Consider the following 19,615-nt stretch of genomic DNA (forward strand, 5'->3'; position numbering starts at 1 on the left):
GTCAAATGCATTCCTGAAATCAATCGCTTTAGCCGACATTCATTTTTTAAATATTCAAGGCTCCCTTTGTTATTTCATTTTATAACTAAAATGCTTTAATACATGTAAAAGACATTTAAAGACATGCACAAATGACTGAATGATTGATATACTGTATATTGAAGTAGGCCTGTATTACAATAAGTAAGTTATGCAAAAACCGCTACAGTAAATAGGATTCTTAAGTCTACAGCTCCATGTCATTTCAATAACTTAACTTCTCAAATATGCTTCCTGGTGGTCAAAGTAGCATTAATGGCAACAATGGCTAACACTTAAATAACGTGCCATAGAATTATGCGGCACCACGCAAGCTGCGCTGCAGTATGACCCAACTTTTAAAGGAAGAACCACTGTAGGTGTCCAAACTTTTGACTGGTACTGTAAGTATATTCAGACCATTTACTCAGTACTTTGTTGAAGCACCTTTGGCAGCGATTACAGCCTTGAGTCTTCTTGGGTATGGCGCTACAAGCTTGGCACACCTGTATTTGGGGAGTTTCTCCCATTCTTCTCCGTAGATCCTCTCAAGCTCTGTCAGGTTGAATGTGGAGTGTCGCTGCACAGCCATTTCCAGGTCTCTCCAGAGATGTTAAATTGGGTTCAAGTCCGTGCTGGGCCAGATCACACTGCTGTGTGCTTAGGGTTGTTGTCCTGTTGGAAACCCCATTCTGAGGTCCTGAGCTCAGTCTCCCAAGTCCCTGCCGCTGAAAAACATCCCCACAGCATGATGCTGCCACCACCATCTTCACCATAGTGATGGTGCCAGGTTTCCTCCAGATGTGACTCTTGGCATTCAGGCCAAAGAGTTCAATCTTGGTTTCATCAGACCAGAAAATCTTGTTTCTCATGATCCAAGAGTCCTTTTAGGTGACTTTTGGCAAACTCCAAGCTGGTATGTGCTTTTTACTGAGGAGTGGCTTCAGTCTGGTCACTACCATAAAAGCCTGATTGGTGAAGTGCTGCAGAGATGGGAGAACCTGCCAGAAGGACAACCATCTCCACAGACAAACTCTGGATTTCTGTCAGAGTGACCATTGGGTTCTTGGTCACCTTTTTGACCAAGGCCCTTCTCCCCCTATTGCTCAGTTTGGCCAGGCAGCCAGCTCTAGGAAGAGTCTTGGTGGTTACACACTTCTTCCATTTAAGAATGATGGAGGCCACTGTGTTCTTGGGGACCTTCAATGCTGCAGAAATATTTTGGTACCCTTTCCCAGATCTGTGCCTCAACACAATCCTGTCTTTGAGCACATGGCTTGGTTTTTGATTTGACATGCACTGTCAATTGGGGGACCTTATGTAGACAGGTGTGTGCCTTTCCAAATCATGTCCAATCAATTGAATTTACCACAGGTGGACTCTAATCAAGTTGTAGAAACATCAAGGATGATCAATGGAAACAGGATGCACGTGAGCTCAACTTAGAGTCTCATCGTAAAGTGTCTGAATACTTACGTAAATAAGGTATTGCTGTATTTCTTTTTTATAAATGTGCATGAATGTCTAAAAACCTGTTTTGATTTGTCATTATGGCGTATTGTGTGTAGATTGATGAGGAACATTATTTAATCCATTTTAGAATAAGGCTGTAACGTAACAAAATGTGGAAAAAGGGAAGGGGTCTGAATACTTTCCGAATGCACTGTACATACAATAGCTAGCTACTAGTAATCCTCAATAGTAATTCAAACAATACTAACACGGCTTATACAAAAGCACTAGAGCTGATGTCAGGATTGCATTTCCTATTACTCTGCTACAGATGTGTACAATGGGTTAGACACATGGTAGAAAGTCATATCAGATGGCATAGAACAAAACTTGACATTTAAACTTTTGAGTGGAATTCCCCTTTAATCGTTCAGGGTTTAGTACCTGTGCTAGAAGGCTGGACCCTGCCTTTGCCCTCTCTCTCAGACTCGATCACGCGGAGGCCTCTCTCCACGTAGCTCTGAAAGAACTGAGACGTGTTCCTCAGGAAGGGCTCCAGGTCAGCGTCGGAGTACTTCTGCTTATACTCATACAGCTCCGTCAGGCCCTGGGGGAAACAACAAATAGTTAACTCACAATTCTGGATTGGTACTGTAAATTAGTTTAGCCAGTCACTGAGAACACCATCTTTACAATTACGACCTTAACAAGAGGGTGCACACCGTCAAATTAAGGTATGACTACATGAACGACCAAGGAAATAAAGAAAAATAATCACCTCTTTTGTGTTTTCCTTGGAGCCAATCTTCTTGAATATCTCAGAGAGGATATCGCTCACGTTAGCTTTCGACATCCTGTCATCCTGGAAGCGTCAAGAACACATTAGGCTATTATGGAAGTGGACTCACGTTGCACTACAGACATGTTTGTAAAAACCTTTGTGTTATCCACAACTATTTTAAAAGCAGTGTATTCACTTGAATGACGTTAAATAAATCAAGCAATTAGGTTAACAACAACGCACCTGGCCTTTCTCTGTGCCCCGGTCAGACTTCATGCCAGAGAAGTTTCCAGAGTGTTTGACCACTCGCCTCAGGTGGGCCTCCAGCTCAGAATCATTCTTGTTCTCTATCATGGACATGTGGTCCAGGATCTAGACACGGCAAAGCAACAGGGTCAAAACAACAAGCCTAGTAAGCCTCACTATGGTCTACTTAAATCAAAACCACAGACAACAATCACTCAACTATTGGATGTGAATGAGCTTTGGTTATGTACAGTACGTACCTTGGCTCCAGTGAGTTTACACAGTGTGTGCAGCAGTGTCTTGAGTGTCCTGTGGGGCACGTCAGACTTCAGCTGCTTCAGCTTCTCCTTGGGGTACACCTTCATAAAGTTGTGGACATCCAACAGGATGCGGTCCAGGTTGATGCTGTTGATGGTCTCCGGCAGGAACCGGATCATACGCCACAGGCACTAAAGAGGCAGTGAGAACCAGAGGGTTAAATATATTACATTTCAAATTTGTTCATTGAGCCTCAAAATAATTATTCATAATGATTGGGATTGGAAATAGGTAATCATTTTTTTAGGAGCTACATTTTTTATTTTTAAAGAAGGTAAAATGTCCCAAAGAACAGGGAATACACATTTGACTAGCTCATGTGCAAACACCATACATATCATGCATAGACAAAAGTAAACACTCCCATAACAAATGAAATAGCAATACCTTCATGACCAGTTCAGAGAACATAGGAGACCCTGATGAGGTGGTAAGGCTGTCCTGTAGCAGTACTAGAAGAGCACTGGGGGAAGAGAAAAAGACAGGCAGAAAATACTAGATACACTATTCTGGAAATGCCTTTAGCTGTATCACCCTTAACCAGGGTGCATTCTACTGCTCAGAGGTTCTCTGAAGTACACAAGCCATCATCGCTAACATTTCTCAGGACAAGGCATTTTGAGTAATGTTAGTTTAATGTGCACTGTCCCAGTAAAACTAAATGTAATACAAAAAAAAAACATTTAAAAGTCAATGTTCTGAGTTCTGACCTGAGGATGTTGGTCTGGTCAGACTTCTCCAGTACTCTGACCACCAGCAGGTTGACGGAGCGAATGAGCTGCTGTCCGTCCTCGATGTCCTCCACCCGGGCATCCAGCATTAGGGTGATCAGACCGTGCATCAGGTCCTTTAGAACCCCCATAGATGCCTCTCGCGCCAGGCTCTCCATAGAGAACAACTGCAGTACACAGGTGACACACAAACACAGCTGTGGCACAGATGTCCACACCAGTCCACTATGCCTACTCGGGTGTGGTCTTATATGTTAAAACAAAACCTCTTTAGAGAGTCTGAGCCGACTCCGAAACAAAAAGACCAGTATCACCCCTTAGTGGTGTGAATGTGTAGTCGCTACTCACCGAGAGCATGTTGCCGATGATACAGCTGTAGAGCTTGAAGATGTCCTTCTTTTCGAGGCGGTCGTCGGCCATGTGTGTGTTGTAGATGAGGCGCAGCTGCATGAAGGTGGCGATGAGGAACTGGTCGATATGACCTGACATGGCCTCCGCCTTGTCCTCCTGCCTCAACACCTCATCAATCTTGGGGGAAGGGGAGAGACAGAGGTTAATACGCACAGACACTGTCCACTGCTTGCACTCTTCTCGTTTCTAACTAGAGCAGAGTACTGCAGGTAGATAGGTCAAAGTTCGATGTTCCCTAGTCTCCCATTTCCAGACTCCCAAGTACCCTTCACTCAACTATTGGAAGACGACAATCGAGGTTTGATGTTCCCTAACCTCTTTTTCAATAAAAGACTACGTACAGGAGATGGTGCTATTGCACCATGGTGTACCTGAGCCTATACTACAGTGATGTACCAACCTGTGCCAGCGCCTGGATGCTGGTGTTGATGTCTCCACTGGCCACCTGGGAGATGACAAAGTTGATGGTGGAAGCGGTGCTGTTGTGAAGATCATCAAAGTGGGGCGAGACAGAACGGATCCTGGACACACACACACACACACACACACACACACACACACACACACACACACACACACACACACACACACACACACACACACACACACACACACACAACTAATTACATAACCACTCACTGTCATTAGTCTTGGGATGCCACAAGTCTCTTGGATCTTAGAAATGATAAAAATAACTTCTACAGTAGATCAATGCACATCCCTCCCAGCCAGTTGGTATAATGCTCGGACAGTTTAACCATGTATCCATACTTTAAAAGATCATCCCTCTACTGTTCATCCCAACGCTATTTCAGAACTACTGTGAAAAAGGCTGAAATGGAAGTTCAGACCAGCCAGGCCAGCGTTGGTCTAAGACTTGGGACAGGTCGGTATGAAGTTTGGCTCCGTTCACACAGACACTCACTTGGGCTCTGGCATCATGATGGGCTCCAGCAGTTCGTCCAGTTTGTGTTGGACCAGGTCAGGCAGCTCACTGACCCGTGTGTGGTCGTTCTCAATCATGTCCAGGTCCAGCTGAAACTCCTTGGGGATGGACGGGTGTGAGTGTTCCCGTACAGCGTTCTGAGCCCGCGCTTGGCTGGGGGAGAACAGAAGAGGATCATTCAGAACAAATGTCATCGAAACCAACAGACAGACAGGTCGGGTCACACATCTCCGTTCCAATATACCCGCACCGGCATACTATTTGTAAGGGCTGTGGAATACATTGCTTCACCCTAAGTGGTTTGCTAGTATGGAAGGTTGCCATTAACACAGGACGACAAGGAAGGGGGGGACACACCAACTGAACTATTTAGTTTAGACTGGTGAGTGTTACGTTTAGATTCATCTACATTACATCCCCATTCTGAGTGATTCTGGAGGAGAGCAGAGTGCACACTGTCTGGGAGAGGCACGGCGGTACTCACATCCTATAAGTGCGATACATTATTCTGTCCATGGAGAGCAGAGCAGCGATAAGAGAAGAGCAATTATAAAGGAGAAGAGAGGCTCAGGATTAAGAGACCACACACACACCATGCAATGAAACCAAACAGAATAGGAGAAGGAAAGAACATTCAAATACTCTTTTCACACCCTCGTGCCAACCCAAACCGTGCAAACCAATTTGCCGATTTTTTAAAATTATCATCTCACTGTGCCGGCTCAGATATTTTTTATTTCAAATTGTTGTTCAAGCACGTATAATGGATGCGAAACCTGGCCAGCGCAGTAGAGCTCGGCACGGTTCGGCTCATCTCGTCAGTGTGAAAAGAGTAAAAGACGGACATTGAGGAGGAGCATAAAAGAGGCCTTATCCTTACGAGGGTTTTGTAGGTAAGGTCTTAAGACATGGACAGAATGTTTTTGCCACGAATGTGAGTAAAGTACAGCGGCACTTGTAACTGCTCGATCACCAGACTAAAGTTAAAAACCCCATAGATCCGTTAGAATAGAGAGCCATGCTTTGGTAGGTAGGTAGTTGAGGAGGCACTAGGTCAGGGATTTTCACCCATCCCATACTTGAGCTTGTTGGGCACATCCTCCTGAGGTTGCTGAGCAGGCTTCCTCATGAAGGTAGCGTTGGGGTTGGAGGGGTGCTCTCTCTGGGGCCTCTCCCTCTCTGCAGCCTGTCTGGCGGATGGTGGGGCTGCTGCAGGGGTCTTCTTAGCAGAGCGCTTGACCCTCTCCTCTAACATACTCATCTCCTTCTCGGACAGCTGCAGAAGAAAGACCGACAGGGTGTTTGAGATAAACACCGGAGATGACATCTCCAGAGGTGTATACTCCAAAGCAGGATACTAAGTTAGCCAACTTTAAGAAACATTCACATTTTCTGGTTCGTTAATAAAGTGAATGTTGACTACGGGTTGTCGGTTGAAACAGTCCATGGCCATTTCAAGCATATTTAAAAATATATATATATATTAATTTCTGAACATTTAAGCAAGTTTGCTGGCTAACTCATTGATCCTGCTTTGTGACATAACCTCTATTGCAGTATATTGTAGTAGTATCTTACATTGCCAATGAGTTTGTAGACTTGGTCCCCACAGACATTGTACACAGCCAACACTGTGTTGAGGGCAGCGTTGCGTACTGAATTGTCCCTGTCTCCGATGTGAACAGCTATCTCTTTCATGGATTTGGCCGGTGTTGGCTGACAGACGTTCATGCCATAGTTCTCTATCAGACAGCCCAGCTCCTCAAGACATTCTAGGGGAATACAGGGAGAGAATGGTTAGTTCGTGCCACAACAAGGAGATACAAATAAGGATATTGAAGCACAGGATGTTTACACTCAAGAGAAGGTTCTTACTCTCCCCCTGCTTACTGTTGCTTGGCGATATTAATATTAACGTAGACTTACACTAAAAACTTGTCTCAGATTTCATTGGTGTTCTATTTCAATATTACCCAACATGTACATTTTTACACTCTCATCAAGGGACACCTCGTCTGCTCTCTTGGCCTCAACCAAACTCATATTTCCCCCTCCCTGTTCTCACTCTGACAACAAGATCCTTAATATCTCTCTTCCCGCATACTCACCCCACAACACTGACAAGCGCCTCATCAACTTCCGCAACATCAAAGCTGTCAATCCCCTCCAACGCTCTGATGCCATTTGCTCTGCCCCTTGACCATGCCCAACAATTCACCTGATGAACTAGCCCCAATTCAACACTGTTCGGTTTCCCTCAACTCTCTGGCCTGTCTCCAAACTAAACTCTGCAATTCATTCCTTCAGTTTCTCAAGGACAAGTTCACCAAAATAAAATAATCTCCCTCAGCTGCCCCTCCCAGTCAACCACCACCCCTGAAACCCGGCTCTATGAATTCAGCCCCCCATTGACCATCCCTTTATCTGTCATCCAAGACTACAACTTGCACACTGGATCCTCTCCCCATTGTTCTCATCAAAGCCTGCATGCTCTCTGTCCATATATCACACACAACGTCAACAGGAACTGTCCCCTCCAGCTACAAAACAGCTGCAGTCACCCCCCATAACTTCCACCCCATTTCCAACCTCTCATTCCTTACCAAGGAATGGACTGTTGCCTCCCAATTACAAACCCACCTGCTATAACAACAACATATTCGAGCCCCTCCAGTCTCGTTTCCTCCCCTCCACAGTAATGAAACTGCGCTCAAAGTTGTCAATGACCTCCTCACCTATGCTGATTCCCTCTACATCCTTATTCTCCTTGACCGGAGGGCCACTTTTGACACAGCGAACCATCAGATCCTCATCACCAGGCATGAGGGTCTGGGTGTTGAGGACTCTGCACTTTCCTGGCTACACTCATACCCCACAAAATCGGACCCCCTACATCTGCCGCAATGGCCACACCTCAGACTAAGCTGCAGTTACACAGGCTGTCCCCCAATGCTCTGTACCGGGTCTCTTACTCATAATCTACATCCTCCCCTTTTGGGTCAGATCCTCAGGTCACTTCAACCGAGACTCACACTGCTATGCCGATGACACCCAGATCTACCGCAGTGCTAAAACGCTACTCCTCATTAGGTACCAAATCCACCCTACCAAAGCTCGCAAATTTACCGTTCACCATTGACGACACAACTGTCTCTTCCTTGGCATCATCCTGGATTCCACTCTCTCCTTTTACCACCACTAGAAACACGGTCAAATCCTCTTCCCACCTCGCAACATCAGGTCCTCGCGCCCTGCCACTGAAACCCTCATACATGCATTCATCTCCTCCAGTCTTGACGACTGCAACTCACTACTCAAGCTCCCTCCATAAGCTCCAAATGGTTCAAAACTCTGCAGCCCGACTCCTCACCCGCACTAAGTCCTGGCAGCACACCCCTCGTGTCCTCCGTGAACTCCACTGGTTTCCTGTCTCCCAGCGCATTGACTACAAGATCCTGCTTCTGACCTACAAAGCCCTTCACCACCTGGACCCCCCCTTACCTCTCAGACCTTCTCCCCTACCAACCCACACGCTCACTCCATTCTACCACAGCAGGCCACCTTGTCATCCCCAGGTTGAAGCGCCAGAGCTTCGGTGACAGGGCCTTCGAGGGTTGCTCCTAGGCTCTGGAACACCCTCCCTCCAGCTATCCGAGTCATTCCCCCTCTTTCAGTCCCTCCTAAAGCCCCACCTCTTTGACAAGGCCTACACTTAAAGAAGAATTTTACCCCAAATCCGGAAACTCCCAAGTGATTCCATCACTGAACTAGTTCAGTGGACTTGGCCCTCTCCCCCTCCTTGGATTGCAGAACTGAGATAGCTGCAAAAATGGGTCATGTGACGTTGCTGGATGCAGGCCTCACTCTGCATGATTCACAAATAGTGTGTTACTAAAAAGAGTAGGGACGAATTAGCTAACTTTGAGTCAGGAAATGTGCCACAGCAGCAGAGACGGGTAACAACTGAGCATGTGCGCCCTCGTGGGGGAAACCCTGCTCATGATATGCCCTTATATGGAGGTTGATGTCAACGCATACGAGCGAGATATGCAATCTGAAATTACGGGGGCAGAAACGAAGGGATAATAAAAGATACAACTGTTGCTACTGTAATTCCATGGCGCAGTGCATTTGAAAAGAGAAAGCGACAAAGAAAGCATGCGGCGGTATCATATGTGGTGGCCTAAGCTGATCCTTGAAGTGCATTGTGTTCTTATTACCATATCATGCAGGCCTAGGTGGTCGACAGGTTAGCATACAGTATACTCGGGGAAAGTATTCAGACCCCTTGAATTCTTCCACATTTTGTTACGTTACAGGCTTATTCTGAAATTGATTAAATAAAACATTTCCTTATCAATCTACACACAAAGCGAAAACGTACGTATAATGACAAAGCGAAAACAGATTTTCCACCTGTGATACATTCAATTGATTAGACATGACAGGTGTGTGTGCCAAGTTTATTTAAGGTCCCACAATTGACAGTGTATGTCAGAGCCAAAACCAAGCCAGGAGGTTGAAGGAATTGTCCGTGGAGCTCCAAGACAAGTTTGTGTCTGGACACAGATCTGGGGAAGGGTACCAAAAAATGTCTGCAGCATTTAAGGTCCCCAAGAACAGTGGCCTCCATCATTCTTAAATGGAAGAAGTTTGGAACCACCAAGACTCTTCCTAGCGCTGGCCGCCTGGCCAAACAGAGCAATCGGGGGAGAAGGGCCTTGGTCAGGGAGGTGAACAAGAACCCAATGGTCACGCTGACAGAGCTCCTGAGTTCCTCTGTGGAGATAAGAGAACCTGCCAGAAGGACAACCATCTCTGCAGCGCTCCACCAATCAGGCCTTTATGGTAGTGGCCAGACAGAAGACACTCCTCAGTAAAAAGCACATGACAGCCTGCTTGGACAGCCTAAAAGGACTCTCAGATCATGAGAAACAAGATACTCTGGTCTGATGAAACAAAATTGAACTCTTTGGTCTGAATGCCAAGCGTCACATCTGGAGGAAACCTGAAGCATCATGCTGTGGGGATGTTTTTCAGCGGCAGGGACTGGGAGACTAGTCAGGATTGAGGGAAATATGAATGAAGCAAAGTACTGAAATGTCCTTGATGAAAACCTGCTCCAGAGTGCTCAGGATCTCAGACTGGGGCGAAGGTTCACCTTCCAACATGACAGCGACCCTAAGCACACAGCCAAGACAACGCAGGAGTGGCTTCGGGACGAGTCTCTGAATGTCCTTGAGTCGCCCAGCCAGAGTCCAGACTTGAACCCGATCCAAAATCTCTGGAGACCTTAAAATAGTTGTGTAGCGACGCTCCCCATCCAACCAGACAGAGCTTGAGAGGATCTGCAGAGAAGAATGGGAGAAACTCTCCAAATACAGGTGTGCCAAGCTTGAAGTCATACTCAAGACTTGAGGCTGTAATCTCTGCCAAAGGTGCTTCAACAAAGTACTGAGTAAAGGGTCTGAATACTTACGTAAATGTATATTTCAGTTTAATTATTTAATACATTTGCGTAACAAAATGTGGAAAAACTCAAGGAGTCTGAATACTTTCCGAATGCACTGTATGTGCCTTATGTATTTATGACAAGGGGGGGGTTGAGAGGACAAGACATTGGACCAAATTGATCAGAAATATAGTGTTGTGAAATACAGTGTAGATATTGTTAATGTTGTAAATGACTACTGTAGCTGGAAACAGCTGATTTTTAAAGGATTCTCTACATCGGCGTACAAAGGCCCATTATCAGCAACCACCACTCCTGTGTTCCAATGGCACATTGTGTTAGCTAATCCAAGTGTATAATTTTAAAAGGGCTAATTTATCATTAGAAAACCCTTTTGCAATTATGTTAGCACAGCTGAAAACTGTTGTTCTGATTAAAGAAGCAATAAAACTGGCCTTCTTGAGACTAATTGAGTATCTGGAGCATCAGCATTTGTGAGTTCGATTACAGGCTCAAAATGTCCAAAAACAAAGGACTTCCTTCTGAAACTCAGTCTATTCGTGTTCTGAGAAATGAAGGCAATTCCATGCAGTAAATTGCCAAGAAACTGAAGATCTCCTACAACACTGTGTACTACTCCATTCACAGATCAGCGCAAACTGGCGCTAACCAAAATAGAAAGAGGAGTGGGAGGCCCCGGTGCTCAACTGAACAAGAGGACAAGTACATTTCAGTGTCTAGTTTGAGAAACAGACGCATCACAAGTCCTCAACTGGCAGCTTCATTAAATAGTACCCGCAAAACACCCGTCTCAACGTCAACAGTGAAAGGTCGACTCCGGAATGCTGGCCTTCTAGGCAGAGTTAAAGAAAAAGACATATCTCAAAAAAGTGTTAAAAGATACATCTGTCCAAGTTTGAGGTGTTTGGATGCTAGAGTGCTTGACACCATCTGTCAAGCATGGCGGAGGTAATGTGATGGTCTGGGGGTGCTTTGGTGGTGGTAAAGTGGGAGATTTGTACAAGGTAAAAGGGATCTTGATGAAGGAAGGCTCTCACTCCAAATTGCAATGCCATGCCCCGTGGACGGCGCTTAATCTGAGCCAATTTCCTCCTACAACAGCACAATGACCCAAAGCACAGCTCCAAACTATGCAAAAACTATTTAAGGAAAACGCAGTCAGCTGGTATTCTGTCTATAATGGAGTGGCCAGCAGTCACCGGATCTCAACCCTATTGAGCTGTTCTGGGAGCAGCTTGACCGTAAGAATTGCCCATCAAGCCAATCCAACTTGTGAGAGGTGCTTCAGGAAGCATGGGGTGAAATCTCTTCAGATTGATAACTAGAATGCCAAAGGTCTGCAAGGTTGTAATTGCTGCAAATGGAGGATTCTTTGACGAAAGCAAATTTTGAATGACACAATTATTATCTCAATTAAAAATAATTATTTATAAACTTGTCAATATCTTGACTATATTCCTATTCATTTTGCAACACATTTCATGCATGTTTTCATGGAAAACAAGGACATTTCTAAGTGACCCCAAACTTTTGAACGGTAGTGTACATTTCCTGAGTCAAAATTCAGCCTTACGCTTTCAATAAAACAATTAATTTGTCACAGTTAGCAGATTTGTGAATCATGCATTCACTGACAACGGAGCGGAGTGAAGCCTGCATCAAGCAACGTCACAAGTGATATGACCCGTTTTTGCAGCATTCTCAGTTCTGCACTCCAGAGAAAGAGGGCAAACTCAACAGAACTAAGTTTCAATGTATGGAATCACTTGTGAGTTTCTGGATTTTGGGTAAATTTATCTTTCAAAGAAACTTTGGGTCGTTGAAAAATGACAAGTCCCATGTATTAGTATTATTACAATGAACATAAGATTTGACAATGCAATAAATGATATTGTCTCGGTCTTTATTCTAGCCTTGGTCCACTTGGTCTTACCAGCTCTTTGTTTGGAGTTCTTGGACTTGGTCCCATCCATGAGGAAAGGGAAGACTTTGCTTGCAGGGTAGACCTTACACAGCATGGTGAGGATGGCACGCACGTCTTTACGCACCACATCCTTTGACTCCCCAACCTGTCAGGTGAACAGAGGATGTTAAAACAATGGTTAGTCACACAAACGAAAGCTTCTATAAAACAAAGACCACAACACATGGAGAAAGTGTGTGGTGGTCCCAGACCTAGGTTCAAATAGTATTTGAAATATTTGTAATACTTAAGTCTACCCTGAGTGCCAGATAGGTGGTACTCAAAATGTGCCAGAATCAAGCAGAGTTTAAGTATTTGGTACTAGGGGTGGTGGAAGAGGTGACTTATGTTGAGGTAGTGGATGAAGAATGAGGTGAATTTGAGAAGGAGGTAGGGGATGAAGGATAAAGTGACTTAGTTTGAGGATGAGGTAGGAGATGGAGGTGACTTAGTATTAGTATTTAGTCAGCCACCAATTGTGCAAGTTCTCCCACTTAAAAAGATGGGGTTGAGATCTGGAGACTGGCTAGGCCACTCCAGGACCTTGAAATGCTTCTTATGAAGCCACTCCTTCGTTGCCCGGGCGGTGTGTTTGGTATCATTGTCATGCTGAAAGACCCAGCCACGTTTCATCTTCAATGCCCTTGCTGATGGAAGGAGGTTTTCACTCAAAATCTCACAATCAGTCGTCCTGGTCCCTTGCAGAAAAACAGACCCAAAGCATGTTTCCACCCCCATGGTTCACAGTAGGTATGGTGTTCTTTGGATGCAACTCAGCATTCTTTGTCCTCTTAACACAACGAGTTGAGTTTACCAAAAAGTTATATTTTGGTTTCATCTGACCATATGACAAACTTCAGACGGGCCTGGACATGTACTGGCTTAAGCAGGGGGACACGTCTGGCACTGCAGGATTTGAGTCCCTGGCGGCATAGTGTGTTACTGATGGTATGCTTTGTTACTTTGGTCCCAGCTCTCTGCAGGCCATTCACTATGTCCCCCCGTGTGGTTCTGGGATTTTTTGACCCCACGGGGTGAGATCTTGCGTGGAGCCCCAGATCGAGGGAGATTACCAGTGGTCTTGTATGTCTTCCATTTCCTAATAATTGCTCCCACAGTTGATTTCTTCAAACCAAGCTGCTTACCTATTGCAGATTCAGTCTTCCCAGCCTGGTAGAGGTCTTCAATTTTGTTTCTGGTGTCCTTTGACAGCTCTTTGGTCTTGGCCATAGTGGAGTTTGGAGTGACTGTTTGAGGTTGTGGACAGGTGTCTTTTATACTGATAACAAGTTCAAACAGGTGCCATTAATACAGGTAACGAATGGAGGACAGAGGAGCCTCTTAAAGAAGAAGTTACAGGTCTGTGAGAGCCAGAAATCTTGCTTGTTTGTAGGTGACCAAATACTTATTTTCCTCATTTTGAAGTGTACCTATGATGAAAATTACAGGCCTCTCATCTTTTTTTTCTGGGAGAACTTGCACAATTGGTGGCTGACTAAATACTTTTTTGCCCCACTGTGTATATATATATAGTGTATGTGAACACCACTTCAAATTTGTGGTTCCGGCTATTTCAGGCACACCTGTTGCTGATATGCATATAAAATCGAGCACACATCCATGCAGTCTCCATAGACACACTTTGGCAGTAGAATGTCCTTACTGAAGAGTTCAGTGACTTTCAACGTGGCTCTGTCATAGGATGCCACCTTTCCAACAAGTTAGTTCATCATATTTCTGCCTTGGTCAACTCTAAGTGCTCTTATTGTGAAGTGTAAACGTCTAGGAGCAACAACAGCTCAACCGCGAAGCGGTCTAGGCCATTATTTTGGAATGGCATGTTCGATGAGCAGGTGTCCACATACTTTTGGTAATGTAGTGTACTTTGAGGACGAGGTAGTAAGGTGACTTACTTTGAGGATGAGGTAGGGGATGAAGGAGGAAGCCTCGTATTCGTTGAGGTGGTAGTTCTCTCTGCTCAGCATGGGGAAGAGCAGCTTGAGGTACTCCAGAACCTTCATCAACACAGTGCTGTTGGTCTCAAAGAAACGCAGTGTGAACCACTTCAGGATCAGGTCCAAGCAGCTGACTGTGCCCTCAAGCTCATCCTCCATTCGCTAATGAGTGGAAACATAACATCGTAGTCAGTCAAGTAAACAAACGACCTTACGTTTCAAAGAAACACGAAATGGTTTTAGTCTAAAATAAACATGTATATAATAGGCGGAATCTACCACACAGCCTTGGCTGATTTGTGAAGGTGCTGGAGGCAAAAAGGTAATACTGGAGAAACAGGAGACTTTTTCCTGTTACTCCCGTCTAAAATAAACTAAAAATAAGATTATATATTTGAATTCTTTTCACTCTTCAGAGTATAGTTCTCTATTGCAAAAAAACATATATAATCTCAATAACACAAGCCTGTATGAATAAGAAAGAGCACTTGTTGAGTCTATCATAAATGTGTTTTGCTGTCTCCTGCGGGGGTTCTTACCTCTCCCATGACCCCAATAGCCTTGACCTGGCGTTGGAAGTCAGAAGCGTGGAAGAGTTCGTCCTGGAGCCATCTGGCGAAGCAGGTGGACATCTGAGTCTTCAACTGGTCCACATACTCATCTCGCGGGGTGTTGAAATTCCATTTCAACACCTGCATCACAAGTGAGATGATTATTCAAGCACTATATCAGCGTTATTTGCTCACATTACCGGGGGGGAGGGGGCGGGATATGTTTTAAGATGGTCATTCCAAGGATCATTTAGATAAGACATTTTTTACTTTTAGAACCACTTTAGGTATCCCAAAAATAATCATCGTTGCTGAAACAAAGGAGTAAAAAAAAAAAAAAGTGTATTATGCCAATTCGAGTTTCCGCAAATTTACTCGGTTTAACTGACTCGCCAGGTTAAACAAAGGATAAAATAAAACAATATTTCTTCCTCAGCAAACAGTCTCATCTTGGACATCCAAAATGACACACAAAAAAAAGAAAAAAACTGTCAGGGAGCAGATGAAACACATGACATGACTCGTTTTGATCAACCTAGAATTTCCTTCAACACTACACAACCTCCCCTGACAACAAAGAGACACCTCAGCCACTCAGCCAATCAAAGTAAAAAGCTGCAAGGTGACAAACTGAATAGCTAAAAAGGTAAAGTGACTTTTCTGTAGCTCAGTTGGTAGAGCATGGAGCTTGCCACGCCTAAATATAGGTTTGATTGCCGGGACCACCCATAAATGAAATGCGTGCATGATTAAGTCGCTTATATTATTATATTCTATATTACTTGCCTTCAGCCCTTTTTCCTCCTTTATCCTCTGTTCCTTGCCGTTGGGTACCAGAATAAAGATAACACCAGACCTGTCCTCCTCATCCTTGGCAGTGGCCTTAGTGACCGGGGCCTTCTTCCCAAGCACACCCTGACGATGGGACAGAGGAGAAAAATGGGGAGGTTTACAAGACAGCACAGAGACATTATCAGTAAAAGATACAAAGCTACAGGTAACTGCCAAAATAAAGGAAACACCAACATAAAGTGTCTTAATAGGGCCATCGGGCCACTACGAGCCAGAACAGCTTCAATGCACATTGGTACAGACTCTACAAGTGTCTGGAACTCTATTGGAGGGATGCAACTACATTTTTCCACAATCAATTCCATCATTCTGTGTTTTGTTGGTGGTTTCAGGCACCGCTCCACAATCTCCCATAAGTGTTCATTTGGGTTGATATCTGGTGACTGAGACGGCCATGGCATATGGTTTACATCGTTTTCATGCTCATCAAATGATTCAGTGACAACTTGTGCCTTGTGGATGGCAGCATTGTCATCCTATGGGGGCATAGCCAAGGTAACCAAAATAATGGCCTGCCCAGCATTTTTGTACATGACCTTAAGCATAATGGGATGTTAATGGCTTAATTATCTAAGGAACCACACCTGTGTGGAAGCACTTGCTTTCATTTACTCAAGTGTTTCCATCATTTTGGCAATTTTCTGTATATAAAACGCTAGAGATCTATATTGTGCTCAGAATATGTGGTAGAGAAACGGGGAGGTTTAAAAAGACAGTTCGGAAACATAAGACATAAAACTCATTTATAGCATGGTCAGACAAAGAGAAAGGTTTAAAAGACTACATTATAAACCTGTGTTTATAATGTAAAAGAACTCGGATTTCAGCCTGTAAATGAGAATAAGTCAAGGGGTATGAGAAGCTAGACAAAATATTACTGCAAGATAATACGAAATAGAAAAGCAAAAACATACATCAGTTCGATAGTGTGTTCAGCCTCACACAGTGTGTGTGGGGGTGTGCGTTAATACCCACAAAACATGCTTTAAAAAAATCATTTAAAAAACATAGTTTTAGAGACAGACACACGTGCAGTGTCTCAACAACAGCCGGTGCAAGGCTCAGTCCACCCAGTTAGTAATTCCCATGTCACATATTAGCAACACAGTGGTGGTCGACTCCAACCATGTACCTGCTGGCTGCTAGGCTTCCCTTTGTAAGTCTTTTAGGACTACTGACACTATCTTTATCCGAGCTCGCAACAGATTCCTGGGGGGTGTTCTATTAAATGCAGAATGAAATATCCAGTTCACAGAGAGAAAAGCTGGCACATAGTAGTAGCTTGGTGTGCCAAGTGCCAAATGAGATTGTCATGAAAAATCTAATTCGGTACAGTGGCAGGTAAGATTCCCAGGGACTGGAGCTGAGCATTATCGGTCTAGCCACAGAGCATTCAAAAAGCATTTACAGCCCTTTACTTTTTCCACATTTTGTTGTGTTACAGCTTGAATTTAAAAATTGAGATTGTGTGTAGGCCAGTGACAAACAATACCCCATAATGTCAAAGGGGAATTATGTTTTTAGAATTTTTTTTACAAATGAACTTAAAAAAAGCTGAAATGTCTTGAGTCAATAAGTATTCAAACCCTTTGTTATGGCAAACCTAATTAAGTTCAGGAGTAAACATGTGCTTAACAATTCACATAAGTTGCATGGACTCACTGTGTGCAATAAGTGTTTTTGAATGACTGCCTCATCTCTGTACCCCACTCACAATTATATGGAAAGGTCCCTCAGTCGCACAGTGAATTTCAAACACAGATTCAACCAGAAAGACCTGGGAGGTTTTCCAATGCCTAGCAAATAATGGCATTGTTAGATGGGTAAAAATAAAAGCATGGTGAAACATGGTGAAGTTGTTAATTACACTTTGGATGGTGTTGCCGGAGAGGAAGGAAACTGCTCAGGGATTTCACCATGAGGCCAATGGTGACATTGAAACAGTTACAGATATTTGTAATGGCTGTGATAGGAGAAAACTGAGGATGGATCAACAGCATTGTAGTTACTCCACAATACCAAGTGCAAAGCAATCCACTTTTTGTCATGTTTGGGGCAAATCCAATACTCTCCATATTTTCAAGCAGAGTGGTGGTTGCATCATGTTATGGATATGCTTGTAATCCTTAAGGACTGGGGAGATTTTCAGGATCAAAAATAAAAACGGAATGGAGCTAAGCACAGGAAGAATCCCAGAGGAAAACTTGTTTCATTCTGCTTTCCACTAGATACTGGGAGATGAACTCACCATTCATCAGGACAAGAACCTAAAACACAAGGCCAAATCTACACTGGAGTTGCTTACCAAGATGCCAGTGAATGTTCCCGAGTGGCTGAGTTACTGTTTGACTTAAATCTACAGCAAGACCTGAAAAAATGGTTGTCTAGCAATGATCAAAAACCAATTTGACAGAGCTTGAAGAATTTAAAAAATATATATTTTTTTAAATGGGCAAATGTTGTACAATCCAAGCGTGGAAAGTTTTTAAACTTAACCAGAAAGACTCTCAGCTGTCATTGCTGCCAAAGGTGCTTCTACAAAGTATTGACCCAGGCATGTGAATACTTAAGTAAATTAGATATCTTTATTTCACTTTCAATACATTTGCTAACATTTCTAAAAACATGTTTTCACTTTGTCATTATGGGGCATTGCATGTAGATGAGTGAAAAAAAAACCTAGTATATTTTGAATTCAGGCTGTAACAACAAAATGTGGAATAAGTCAAGGGGTATGAATACTTTCTGAAGGCACTGTATATCTGGAACAATGCATCAAATGTATGTTTTAATTGTACACGGTGCCAGACAAATAAACACTTAAGATGAATAAATGCATACCTTTTTAGCAGCTCCGGGCTTAACCACTTTCTTAGTCTTAGTTTCGGGCTCTGGCTCGTCGTCATCATCATCATCATAGTCATCAATAACAGGTTTAGGTTTAGCTTTAGACGAAGCTGCACAACACCAACAACAGAGTGGTTAGGAAGTTCTGGGATGAACACGGCTTATATAAACAATACTCTATTATAGAAGATATTTTTATATAGATTTACAGACAAAGTCGACATTTTACAAAACAGGCTACCTATCCAAGGGAGGTAGAGAAATGTTTGTTTGCTCAAGATGATGGGTTGAGAATCTGAAATATACTTATTCATGTCACTGATGGAGTGCTGAGGTTTAGAGGGTCTACACCAGAAGTGAATGGTTATAGGAGGAAGGTATATAGTGTGTGCAATTAAGCTTGGAATGTGTTGAGTGCAGGGACGCGATTACAGGTGGCAGGCATTGATAAGGGGAGAGAGTCATGGATTAGTGATGGAGGGGTGGGTTGAGGTCAGGTAACCTTAAGGGAGAAATAAAAGTTTATGGCCCACATCACTAGTGTCCTGCCTAGCAGTAAAGAACGATGTTTGTACAGATAGGTAGGAGGAGACTCAAGCCTATGAGGATACGTTAAATATCTGTGCTTGTGTGAAAATGTTTGTCTAATGCAGCTGTATTGATCCTCTGGACAGAATAAACTTGGTTTCATAGTGTCCGTAGAGTTTTTTTACTCTGAGAATTAGAACCTAAGATAAGACAATTGGAAAAGATATAGCCACATGAAAAGGCGCATACTCCCCTATTGAACCTGGTCAAAAGTCATGCGTATTTAATTAGGTAATAGGGTGCCATTTGGGATGCACACTGTTCTGCACACTCATAGTTATACAGCTGCACCACCGAGAGCATCCGGAACGGTTGCATCACCGCCTGTTACGGCAACTGCTCGGCATCGGACAGTAAGGCGCTACAGAGTGTAGTGCGCACGGTCCAGTACATCACTGGGACCAAGCCATCCAGGACCTATATAATAGGCGATATCAGGCCCCCAAAATTGTTAAAGACTCCAGTAACCCAAGTCATAGACTT

At 43.8% G+C, this 19,615-nt stretch overlaps 1 protein-coding gene across 3 annotated transcripts in view; it reads right to left on the reverse strand.

The window, feature by feature from the left end:
• LOC124004024 (cytoskeleton-associated protein 5-A-like) overlaps positions 1-19,615 on the reverse strand; it is a 41,602-nt gene that overhangs the window by 5,151 nt on the left and 16,836 nt on the right. For 2 of the 3 annotated variants that reach the window (XM_046312761.1, XM_046312769.1), the window contains exons 26-42: positions 18,539-18,654; positions 15,632-15,760; positions 14,834-14,986; positions 14,253-14,456; positions 12,310-12,445; positions 6,482-6,675; positions 5,983-6,179; positions 5,388-5,411; positions 4,883-5,056; positions 4,358-4,478; positions 3,895-4,074; positions 3,526-3,713; positions 3,203-3,278; positions 2,758-2,946; positions 2,495-2,623; positions 2,249-2,332; positions 1,915-2,077 (exon numbers count right to left, since the gene is read on the reverse strand). In XM_046312761.1, the coding sequence (XP_046168717.1) occupies positions 1,915-2,077; positions 2,249-2,332; positions 2,495-2,623; positions 2,758-2,946; positions 3,203-3,278; positions 3,526-3,713; positions 3,895-4,074; positions 4,358-4,478; positions 4,883-5,056; positions 5,388-5,411; positions 5,983-6,179; positions 6,482-6,675; positions 12,310-12,445; positions 14,253-14,456; positions 14,834-14,986; positions 15,632-15,760; positions 18,539-18,654 (2,457 nt within the window). The remainder of the gene's footprint in view (positions 1-1,914; positions 2,078-2,248; positions 2,333-2,494; positions 2,624-2,757; positions 2,947-3,202; positions 3,279-3,525; positions 3,714-3,894; positions 4,075-4,357; positions 4,479-4,882; positions 5,057-5,387; positions 5,412-5,982; positions 6,180-6,481; positions 6,676-12,309; positions 12,446-14,252; positions 14,457-14,833; positions 14,987-15,631; positions 15,761-18,538; positions 18,655-19,615) is intronic. The other variant, XM_046312777.1, reaches the window with a different exon arrangement.

Source organism: Oncorhynchus gorbuscha, linkage group LG02 (genome assembly GCF_021184085.1).
Source record: "Oncorhynchus gorbuscha isolate QuinsamMale2020 ecotype Even-year linkage group LG02, OgorEven_v1.0, whole genome shotgun sequence".
NCBI lineage: Eukaryota > Metazoa > Chordata > Actinopteri > Salmoniformes > Salmonidae > Oncorhynchus > Oncorhynchus gorbuscha.